The 12,581-nt window shown below is 38.5% G+C and overlaps 1 protein-coding gene across 16 annotated transcripts in view; it reads left to right on the top strand.

The window, feature by feature from the left end:
• ENOX1 (ecto-NOX disulfide-thiol exchanger 1) overlaps positions 1-12,581 on the top strand; it is a 362,839-nt gene that overhangs the window by 291,436 nt on the left and 58,822 nt on the right. For all 16 annotated transcript variants that reach the window (XR_010470814.1, XM_065054489.1, XM_065054480.1 and 13 more), the window contains 2 exons: positions 1,867-1,973; positions 5,224-5,341. Coding sequence is in view for 15 of the 16 variants with exons in the window: in XM_065054489.1 (XP_064910561.1) it covers positions 1,867-1,973; positions 5,224-5,341 (225 nt within the window). In the remaining variant the exon portion in view is untranslated. The remainder of the gene's footprint in view (positions 1-1,866; positions 1,974-5,223; positions 5,342-12,581) is intronic.

Consider the following 12,581-nt stretch of genomic DNA (forward strand, 5'->3'; position numbering starts at 1 on the left):
GTTTTACAAAATTCAGATGATCATATTAATACTTATTAGTGGAAAATGGCAAACCAGCTCTTCCTTATATCTTTGTGAATCTTTTCTACTTGAATTTCCACTTACAAACTAAAACCAGATTGTTAATTAAGCAAGATTTTCTGAGCACCTGGGTCATCAACACAATGATAGTAATTAAATTCTAGCCTCAGTTTCTGTACATATAATAATAGAGTGCTTTAGCATTTTCATTCTTTTCAAATTAATTGAATAAATATACACAAGGGATACATCCACCCTTCACTCCAAGCAAGTTCTAATAGGCTGAAATTATTATGTCTACTTTTAAAACTTGAACAGATCACAAATGCATTGGATCATCCCAGTAGTTTTGAGGAATCTTCTTTAGTATAAACTACATATAAGTATTAATTTGAAAAGATAACATTTGTTTCTATGGCTTTGCAAGATAATTAGCCAGTGGTAATGATTGCAAAGAAAAATTACCATATGTGGTTCAAAGTGTTGTAGTCTCCCTGAATCTGAAAGCAGACTGAAATAGTGATAAGTAGGAGAAGAAATGTGATCCTATTCAAGCAAGTGGGGTTAACGTTCACATCTAGACGTGAAAGATAAATAACTGACTTACTAGGTGAGTTCACTACTTTGGGAAAGAAAGGTTGTTGTGCATAAGAAGATCCTTCACATATATGACTTCAGTGGAAGAGAGCAGCCATGGATCAGCTCAATGAGAGACCAGATCAGAGGGAATTACAGCACCCCTACTACCATTTCTCAATGAAAGAGGTGGGTGGGAGGTGCTGCAAGCTACATCTTTACAAATCAGTGAACATAATTTCAGCCCAGGAATCTAAAGAGATAAATAGCCAAGAACCTTGTCAAAGACTTGAAGCATTTTCCAGGTTGAGTTCATAGGTCAGCACTGCTGCTCAGTCAGGAGTACAGGCCAGGTTATTTGCAGAAAACGTGGATTTCTTGGTAATTCTGCAGTTAGCTTTGCTGGGATTAAAGCAATTTACACCCAGGTCAAATAATTTCTAGGCAGGTCACTGTTGTGGAAGAACAATATGGCTTGTAACTGATGTGAAGAGAGTGTTGAGAGATAAGCTTTGGATTTCAGACAAACAAGTAGCTAAAAACTTAATTGTTGTAGATAATTGTCCTAAATATGGATGTCTAGCTTCAGAACAATTTCATTAGAGCTGGACAAGGGAAGCCCATTTCACATCTCTTCTTCATCTTATGTGCACAAAAATGCAATTGTTCACATACATAAACATACATAGGCCATGGACACAGGACAGAATAATCTACCACAGGTGAGCTTGTTTATATTAAACAGCAGAGAAGCAGAAGCTGCAGCCACAGATCGCATCATTAATGTATAGTTTAGCCCTTCCCATCTGCTGGCAAATTCCTGCTACCAGATAGCCACCCTCCAAAGCAGAGCCTGCTTGCCTTTCACGCTTCCATTTCTACAGCCTGCCTATCTGTACACAGCTGCTGCAGGGGGACATGCCTCAGGCTTATGTCTGGAGTGTCATTTCTGTAGTCACACACCTATAGCCACCCACGCAAAGGCACGTGGTTGCAGAGTTGTGACGGACATCACGGGGAGGCAGCTGCATGCGTGTGTTTTGGTACATAGTTATAACTTGTGTAGACTAACGTTATGGAGAAAGACTTGAAGGGAGACATCTCCAACATTGATAAAATGTAAGTACAAAAGACACATCATTGGACGGATATTGATGATGTTGTTTCAGTAATGACATCATCCATAGACTCCTAGTGTCTTTGCTTTGCTTCTCTATAGTGATCACAACATAAATTGCTTGTCTTGTTTGACTTCCTTGTTCACCAAAGTTGAGCAGATTGTCGCCGTTTTCAACGCTTCTACCAGACAAAAAGCTTGGGACCATTTCTCGAAAGCCCAGCGAAAGAACATAGACATTTGGCGAAAGCATTCTGAGGTTGGTGATTTTATTATTACTTTCTATCCATCATCTCACAGCTGGATTGACACAGAACGAGTGTGATTGTAGCTGGACATAGTGTATTCAGCAATATTTATGGCTACCATTTTAGCTCTTAATCAAATGGCCATTATATAGTCTCATCTACAGTATGAATTGCTCCCATTGCTCTCATTATGTTAATAGTCATTAAATAACACTAAGACAGAGAGCAATGTGTTTTTATTTTTCATGCAAAATTTGGGAAATCATTGGAGGATTATGTTTACTATCTAAAAATAATGAGCTGAAGTATTGAAATTAGGAACAATATTTTCAGCTAAGGATAGAATTAAGAATTATTTCTGAAAAAGATCTTTTAGGAGTCATCGTGATCTGTTTTAAAAAGAAGTATTCTGTAGCAGATTTTTTTTCTCATTGTGCCATCATATGGTCATTATAAGATGACTTTGCCTGAAAATAAAATAGATAATTTATTTCCTGAGTAATGACTTAAGCATTTAAGTCCAGAATTATTACATACTCCTTCCCATTTGTTTTATGTTTATCTTTGAAGAAGTACATACATCACTTGTATTGATTCTAAGTATTATGCTTGCAAAGAAACCAGTATAAATGTAATCATACTACCACAGAGGGTTAGCAATGTGGGGCCATGCATGTGTGACTGTCATAAGCTTGAGAAGAGGAAATGGGATTTTAACTCCCCTTGCTGCGAGTGACAGCAAAGGAAGCACTAGACCTCATCCTGTGTTATGGTCATCCAGCTTTCGTTTTTAATTCAGTATATACGCTATGAGCCAGTGTTTTAAAAAGTAAGTACCGCTGTCTTTGTTTTCTTTCTTTCTTCTTCTTTTTTTTTTCTTTTTAATATGAGCAATTTACATACACTTGTTTTACCTTCATGTAGTACAGTATGTTGATTGTTAGTATCACAGTCCTCTAAATGATTTTTCTCTGTCTCAGAATAAAAACTTTAGAAGGTAAGGCGCACTTATTTAATTATTTTGTAGTACACTTGTAAAATAAGTGTTGTACACTTAGCTTGAGAAACACTAAAGTGCTGTGATATAAATCATTTGGATAACATTTTAAGTGCCCATTAACTAATGCTAAATTATAGTTGAATACCAATGGCACTAAATGTAACATCCACATGAATACCAAATGAATTCTTTATTATCAGTGCCATTATGGTGAATACCAAATGGCTTCATAATAATGGGACACTTAAAATAGAATGTTAGCATAATTTATTGGTATAAACTGTATTTTGCATTTTGTTCACAAATTTTTCATATGAGTAGTAGATAAAGCCTTTGTTCAGTTGAAAGTTGGGAAGTTGGGGATTGATGTTTGTCTTATCTTTTACAGAAGTATGAAAATATGATTTGCTAGTAGCTTATTTCAGTTACATCAAGACTGTCCCTTCTTAAACTAACTTTTTGCGAAGGAATGTGGCATGTCATTCATTTGCTACCTTCTAAATCTTTGATAAGAACCAATATAATTTAGAAATGCCTGTATTTCAGATGTGAAATAAGATGGAAATGTACAAAATGGCATTTTTAATTCAAATCATATTTCCTAACCATGAAATTATCTGCTAATTTGTTTAATTACCTGATCACTTCCCCTTTTTTTTTCTGAATTTAAGAAAGCTTTACTGGGAGCCCAAACCCAAAGCAAACACTCATGCACAGAGGTGTTCTCCATGGAAGATTATTGGCTTTGTTGTTAATGTAGACATTGATGCATCAAGGACATTTATCCCCTAAAGAGGGAGAAAATGTAAGCTGATGTCTGCTCGTGTACGCAGTATACTTCCCCAGGAAAAAGTGCAGGTGGCCTTTTCCAATAAGGAATTAATAGCATGCTAATTTCTTTCTGAGGTGCCTCTGATTGCATGAGACACTGGTTGACAATTTAGTTTTTAATCACTTCTTTTTTTCATTTGAAATTATTCTTATGTAAAACGCCCACTAATTAGCCTCCTTGCCTTTGCTGGGACTAATGGGCACATATACATTTATCAGAATATTTAAGATATGCCAATGAACCAAGGGTACAGCTCAAGGGAAACGCCTTCCTTTTTTTTGCCCAGTCCCTCTCTGACAGCTTATTGTTAATTGCACAGAGCAGTGGTCGGGCTCCTCAATACCGTCTCCTCCTTCTATGCGACTCTTCCTTGTTTCAAAGATTTCAAACCACCTCTTTGGGAATTAGGCTTTTTGTTGGCAGAAAAATTAGCTGTCTGCGGACTGAAAGGGCCGACACTAATCACGGTGCAGCATCCCCATGTTACACCTGACAGGATTATTAGGACAAAATAGAGTCCTCTCAATCTTCTCGGCTCTGCCATTAAAAAGCCAGTCACTACACCCGTGCTGGCTTTTCTACCCAAAACAAAGACCGTCTAGACTCCCACAAAGCCCGTGTGCCTGCCCATCATTTACCGAGTGACATGTGCACGGGCAGGCTCCCTGCCTGCCCTTGTGGCAGTCACCCAGAGACCGGCCTGTCCGCACTGGCACTCGTTTTAGATCAAGATGCAGACAGCATTACTGGGCTGAGTTTTTCATATGTGAGGTGATCTGGGCATAGGGACAAAGGGTGAGATTTTTTTGCCCAGCATTAGGCACCTACAATATAGAGCACTCCATCTGCACTGGCTGCTCTCAACTCCCTTTACCATCAGCTGAGAGAATGAGGCATTCTTAGGGTATAGTTAATATGACTTTGTTTGGTTAGTTACTTTGTGGATGTGAATCACCTTAAAGTGCCTGTTTCTTTGCATTTCTGCAAAAGGTGCCTGAGTAGCAACTAGTTTTACTGGAGACATCTGCACTTGGCTAGATGAATCTTACCTCAAGTGGCAGAGAGAAGCAAGAATTCTCTGCACCTTAAGCAGACTGACAGTGTCTTTATCAGTTTGCTTTACATACAATTTTAAGCATTTTCTTTGCTGTTAAAGCATTCTCCTATGTTTAGCAGAACTAAAGATCACTTGACATGAAGACTCACTTTTTCTCTTGTTTTCCCTGAGTGTTACCTTTGACAAATTCCATTCTTTCACAGGAAGAATTACCTGTGCTACTGTTGTTATAAATATTCACATACAAATAAATACGATTACAATTATAAGTGGTGTATAAATAGAAACAGAGCAGTATTAAAAACAGATACTGAATAATACATCATGACTTAATGGAAGTTAATACTGACAAAAGGTCATTTTGGATTTTAGGAGCTCCGAAATGCTCACAGTGAACAGCTCATGGGAATCCGCCGGGAAGAGGAGATGGAAATGTCTGATGATGACAGTGGTGACAATCCCAGTAAAAAGCTGAGAGTAGATGATTCAGGTAAATCCAAATCCCTCTATAAAGTCAAGTGTATTAAACTAGTGTTTTCTTTAAAAGCAAACAAAAACTTATGTCCGAGAAGTAACATATTAATAGCTGATTACATAAGGCAGTATCTTATTTTACACCCTCTTTGAACAATGCAAGCTGTCTCTAGGAGGTGTCTGTCACCTGCTATGATTTACAGAAAAGAAAATTCTCCAATTCTGCTCTTGGCTGGAAGCATTATGTCTTTTTAGCACGCTCTCTACAGTCTTGCATAACAGTATTTCATGCCATGGTTGCAACGCCTTATGAGGCCAGTTCAAGTTATGTTTTGGTCACCTAAGCCTTACTTTTCTTTTCAACAAATACAAAATACTGTATACCCTAACAAATATGCTATACTATTTTAACTGTGCATTCTGTGGAATTAACTTTTAAGGGTACATATGTCACAATATGGTACTGTGCACTGCATTAATTTGACTTTCATTAGGTGGATATCAGGAAAGAAAGAACAAGGGTATTTGTAATATGTGGAAAGAAAAGCAACTTTTTTGGTCTTGTACAAATACTCTACTCTCCAGAGTGGACACTCCAAGAAGTAGCTCAGAAGCTGCCTGAATTATTGGCTGGTAACATGATCTGGATGGGTGATATAGTTGATTTTTGACAGTGACCGATAAAGTTGTGAGTAGCTAACAAGAGTTTGCCTGTTCAGACACTCCAGAAAGGAAGTTTATAGAAGCTGAAGCCAAAGCATGACTGGTAACTGCCAGCCAGCAGTGAGCTTTAAGGAAGGTAAAGAAGGAGGGAGTAATATGGAAAGAAACTGAGAGTCTGATCATTAGGGTAATTTTTATCTAAGCCTTTCATGCAGGCATCATATAAAGAAAGGAAAGAATTTCATCCATTCAATGGACACGGGAAAGTGTGGATTCAAGCTCTTTGTCTCCTCCTGCAACAAGATGCTGTGTGAGACTGAATGACTCCAGAATTGAAGACTAAAGGAAGGAGTCATTCTAGCAAAGAAATTTTTACTACAGCATCTCTCTTGATGAGTGATTTAATGTTTTTCCTGGAAGAAAAACAAAACAATAAAACCTGTAAAGAGCAGTCTTAATTTTTGCTTGGCTAATGGTGAGGGTTTGAATTTTCTAGATGCCATTAGCAAATTTTTGGAGCTGAGACAGTGGATGTCCACAGACAGAGCACTGCTAGCAATCAGAGATTTCTATAAATGTCTAAGCATTTTACCTTGACTGTGTGTCCAGTGTTACGGAGGGAAATAGTTGGAATTAACAACAGGAAGGAAGAGCCAGAAATACCCACAGCCTGCACTCCAGGAGAGGACTAATGATGTTTTGAACTGTCATACTTACCAGTTCAGCTGGGTTTAATGCATTCATGCTTAGGGCTAAGTTACTCTGGTCATTCTTTTTGCCTCTGATTAGGAACACCACAAATGGAAAGGCATCTTTGATTTTCTTCTATTAAAATGGTCATTTCTATCAAACGTTTTGATATCTGAGATTTCTACAATGTTCCATCCCAAACAACTTTAGTTTGTTTGTATTGTTAGAATGTGAGCACTTGAGTCTTCTCAGCAAGAACAGTAGCAAGCTGAATGCTGTGCCACATACTACATCAAAATTTAGCAATATGAATCCACATGAGTATTTGTCCATCATTGTCCATTGTACCATTCGTCACCCTTTTGATCTTAGTGGAGTCGATCCCGCCTGCTGCATGCATAGAGTCATCCAGTTCTAAAATTAATTTTATAGCTTTCTTCTTTCAACATTACACTCTCAGCTAAAGCAAGTGGATTTGATTCTTCTGTCATTGACAACAGAAGGAACTTGGACTTAAACCAAAGAAGTTATTGGGTATAAAACACTGGTAAATGAAAAGAAAGTGAGAGAAGGACATTTATTTTTTCATTTTTCTGCACAGAGAAGTGCTTCTGCCTTCTTTTAGTATTTCTTTGAAATTACTATTTGTGTTAGCTGCCTTCTCTTTTTTTTCTTTCTTTCTGAGTATGTCATTCCAGAACCATCTCTTTATCTCACTGGAGTGGCTATTTGTATTCACAGTAACCTCTGCTCTACACAGAATGTCTTTTAAAGAATATTTTATCACAAAGAAACAATTCTGCGTAGTATGAAAACATTGACACTTTATTTTTAACCCTTTTTTCTTAAGAGGTTTGTCTAAATGCTTTACCATGGGAAGGACAAGGCTTGAATAACACAAAGGAGATATTGTACCTCTTCAATTCAAGGACAGCGTGCACACATAAGGCTTAGAAGTCTAAATCCAAAAGTGGTCGAAGCAACGAGATGTGATAAATTGGTTTGGATAGTTCCAGAGTTCTGGACTACCCATCCTGCCATCCTGATTATTTTCTTGAGGACATTATTTTTCAGCCTGCACTACTCAACAATGAGAACAAGACTCCTGGGAAGTTACCATCCCCAAAGCTACAAAAGGTGACAGAGATTCCCCCAGGCTTCAACTCCTGTGTCAGGTCTTTTCTAACTAGCTCATCTAGTCAAATCACCCCTAGTACAAAAAGGCTTAAATAATTCAACAGTTTAGGGTGGGTTATAAGACCTCATCCTGTCTTGGTAAAATGTAGTTTCAGGAGACTCCCAGTGTAATTTCTTCTATTAGTCAAGCCCTTTTCACTTACTATGTGAGCATCTAGGTAATACAGTGCTGAGTGTGTCATGTTTCCTCACAGCTGGACTGCTTAGGACAAAACTTCTCCAGGATATCTGAAGAGCAATCTATCCATCACCCTGAAAAAAAAAAAAGAGGGTGGATTCCAGCCCCAACATTTGAAAACACAGTGCAACACATTTAAGCTCTGAAGTTGTGCAAAATATCTTCAGTGCCTGAACACTTAACCAGAATTGCTGGAAATTCAGATTTCAGAGGAGAGTTACAGTGAGTTGAGTCGTTTGTACACAACAAGTTCTGGGGATTTGGGGCAGAGGATGAAAAAGCTGTTACTAAGAATGGTTTGAGTTTTTTCCTCAAGTCATGCAAGATATTAAGCCATGCAAGAGATCAAGTCATGGTCCATATTAGAAATCTACTACTATACTACACATTTGTTTTGGAATATTTGAGTTTGCTACTTGCAATGATGCAGAACAACTCCAGAGGGATTTGTTGCAAAGTGCATCCCTCCATTCTAGACTCAAATCCTCTCCTTTCATCTGCCAATTGCTCTTCTCTTAGTTGTTTGTGACAAAATTGCTTTACTGATATCAGTGACTCAGTGGCAGAGCTGGGATAAGAATTGGAACCTTCAGTCTCCTGAACCTGTCTTCTACCCTCTAGTCCACATTGCAGGGCTGGGACGCTGCCAGGTGTTTTACAGGTCACACTCCTCAGGCTTAGTTAGTACCCTTCTTTATTGTGTGCAAGCTGAATCTTCAAGGAAAAAGAAGGCATCGCTACCTGCTTCTTCTATGGAGTACCTGGAAGGGCCCCCCAAAAATGCCCCCCAGGGAATTCAGGAAGTTGGCTGAACTAACATACATGCCTAGTTTACAGGAAATCCTTCTGGTTTCACAAATGAAGGGTCACTTGCATTATGGGGAAAGGTGGCAAAACGTTGACCTGAGACTAAGCGAGTCCTACCTGTAGGATCAGTTATTTCTTTAAAGTGAATTTATTATTTTTTTTTTTCCCAAAATTCAGCCTCTGAACAGTGATTTTTCTGCAATGTGGATTTCGGCATTTGAAAGGGGCAAGAGGATTGTTGAAGTAAAGCTGGGAGATTGCTAAGAAAAAAATAATAATGATGATTGGCAACTCAGTTAATACATTTGAAAGTCAAGGTGCAGCTACTGAAGCATTAGCTCAAGGGAAAAAATAAAAGAGATTCAGTGCTGGAGTCTAGAGGTTATATGAAAATCTTCAGAATGATCAGGATTTATGGATGCTTCGTCTCCCACCTGCTGGCACTGGGAGTAAGGATCCACATGTAAAAGCCTCCAAAGTAATTTTAAGAATTAGTGAAGTGAAGCTGTGTGTTGTAGAAAAGAGCTGAAGTTTGGTTTATGCCTAGAAGGCACCTGTAATTTTGCTTTAAGGGGAGGTGGGTTAATCTCTACCTTTTGCAGTTCTCAGAGATGTGCCATTAGTTTCAGCAACTCTGACTTCAGCAAGAGACTGCAGCTGGCACCGTGGAAAAGAGAGAAATGTACAGTGCTTGCAGAGGAAGATGAGAAGGATGGTCGTGTGATTAAGGCTTTTAACTGGGATCTGAGAGTCTTGGCCAAAGCCCAGCTCTGCTATATACCCTGTGCTTGGTCTGATCAATGGATTTGTGCTGTCTCAGTTCTGTACTAACAAATGGAGGCCATGATGCTTCCTTTCATTCAGCCACTGTCTGTTCTGTCCATGTGGATGATAACCACCTTGGTATAGGGCTGTCTTCAGCTCAACAGATTTACAATAGCCCGCCCATTGGGCCCCTGGAGTATTTCATCACCATTCTATTGCCTGTGATGAAGTAACTTAATGACATCTTGGGGACTGCATGCAAATAATAAATTGCAAGGTATGTAATGCAAACCCAGTTTAAGCACAGAAGACTGGCACTGCTTTCCATGTCAGAAAAGACATCCTCTATGGCAGGATTTTCAAACATACCTAAAGTAGGAGCCAAACTTAAACATTGAAGCTCTTTCTGTATTGAACAGTAGCCTGGATCTTAAATGGTCTCCTGAACCAGTCTGTCCTGTTTGCAGCATCAGCTCAGTCACTTGCCATAGGAGACAGGCTGAAGAGTGGACAGTCCATCCCCCGGAAGAGTATAAGTCCTTGTGAAAGTCAGCATTTGAAAATTGCACCCTGGTGCACACAGCATAAAGCAGACTTTGTGATATTGTTCCTAAATCTACCTTGAAAGTTGCAAGCCTGGCAAGTCTTCAAGGAAAGCGTGAAACAACACCAAAGCGATCTGTGTGATGCTTATTCATCTTTTCTCTGCAATTCAATCCTCTTTTTGCTTTCTCTAAGGCTTGCGTGAATGCAGAGATGCACACGTGGAATGGAAACTGTGTTTTATGGCTGGATTAAACTGGTAGGAAAGCTTTATATAGCTTGTTACAACTTTGAATAGAAATTGCTGACTCCTAGCTGTGTGGAGCTGAGCTTTGCTTTTCCTTTTCTTCCAACTGGCCTGGTGTCACGACAGATCTCCTGTTAGATGTTCTTCTTCCTACTGATCCCAGGGTCAGGGATTTCTCCTTTCCTTTCTTATAAATCTAATCTTTTAGGTTTTATGGGAGATTTTAACAAAAGTCTGATTTATTTTTCTGTCATTAGCTCCATCCCATAGCTTTTCAGCATCAGATTTTGTGAAAGTGATACTGGTATTTAACAAGCCCATAATTTGCCCATTTTCCTTTCAAACACTTGTTCCTAAAGATAATGTGAAAAATAACAAAGATATATTTACTTTAAAAATCAATGGGCTAACATTCCTTTTTTTCCTCAAATAAATCAATACCATTTCAAAGCCATCAGCAGCTGGTGTCATAATCAGCCCTGCGGTAACAAACATATAGAGACGGATGAAGAGGAAAATAAATGCTGCTAACAAAATCTACTAACCAGGTTTTATAAGCAACCTGGAAGAAGAGAACATATTTAAACCTGAATCTCTGAATTTTCACTGTACTGAGACGACCCCTCTCTGGCCAGAGAAGACAGCTGAACAACCCTTTTGAGCTCTCCGAGTGCAGTAACTTCCCTTTGAATGGAAATGCTCTGGACGCAGCAGACAGTCAGTTTTGCTCCCAGGGACCATCAGGGATGATCACTAGAAAGCAGCACAAGATGATTACTCCCTCTACGCCGGGAAAAGTCTGCTCTAGTGTCTTTCACAGCATGCCAGTTCAGAGCTGTTATCATCAGGCAGACTCCAATTTTGTGCCTCCAAATGCATTACATTTTTCCCACAGCTCTTACAAATATAGGCTGAAATTTAGGAAGCGTGTAGGCAGGGGCCTAATGTTATGGCCCTTGTTTTAGGTCCCTTTGGCTGTAATAATGCTTTTTGTGCAGCTGAATTTAGCAGAAATGCCTTGATGAATGAGGGGTGAAAGCAACTGCCAAGCCTGTCCTCCCTGGGGAATAAAGACGGCCTTGCCCTGTCCCAGGTACTGGGCATGTTCCTCAGTTTCAGGATGAAGGTCTGTGCTGTGTCCTGTGGACACAGCAGTGAAGGGGTTAACCTTACTTTCAATTTTTAGATAAAACAGACACTTCAAAGGCATTTTCCTAATATGGGTTTTAGGAGGATGTCCCGTTTGCTACAAAACAAGTCTTTTGCGCTTTGATGCTTTTCAACTGCCAGAAATACTATTATCTAGATTACATTTTATCATGTTTTCTGGTTATTTCATACTGATAAGGTTTTCTGCAGGATCATTACATATGAGAATAGATTTAATCCTGTTTTTAGTAAGCTTTAAGGACACCGAGGGATTATTTATGTAATAAGATGCAAAGTTGCTATGGAAAATGCTATAGCAACCTAACATCTTCACAAAACCAAGCAGCCACTTGTGACAGCGATCTAAATTTACATTTATTTTAGTGTCATTTTATTGACATTCTTAGTATCTCATTTTGACAGCATGGTAAAATATGTTTTGCGTTCATGCTAGAACAAAATTAACAGCATGTTGTTGGAATGAAGATTATGCTTATAGTTTTTTGAAATAATTTTAGCATATTTCATTTTGTGTAAATAGTATTAAAATAGTCGTGAAAAGAAGTTTGGGTGCATCTTTTTTTTTTTGTAATAGAGCAAACAATGCACACTGAAAGTAATATTTTAGAAGTCAGTGAAAGCTAAGCTGTTTTTACTGGCTTTATACCTGAATGAAAATATTTTTGAGAAAGAAATGATTTTGTTATTAGAATGTATTTCAAATCCTATATATTTTATTATAACTTTCCCAGTTCAGGATACAGGCTATAATTTTTCATTAGGTTTCATAAAGCAGGGCATCATTTCTGAATACATAGACTTGCTCTATTTAAATGGGACTTTTCTAAAACATAAAATAACAGTACACATTGCCCCTTAGGACGTTAAATAAAAAGGGAAAGAAAAAATAAACACAAAGCGACAAAACAGTCTGAACTCTGTCCTGTGCTCATTGCAGTTAATAATGAAGCTCATATTGACTTCAATGGGAGCAGAAGCAAGCTCTGTATATTGATT

Source organism: Columba livia, chromosome 1 (genome assembly GCF_036013475.1).
Source record: "Columba livia isolate bColLiv1 breed racing homer chromosome 1, bColLiv1.pat.W.v2, whole genome shotgun sequence".
In the NCBI taxonomy this organism is placed as follows: Eukaryota; Metazoa; Chordata; class Aves; order Columbiformes; family Columbidae; genus Columba; species Columba livia.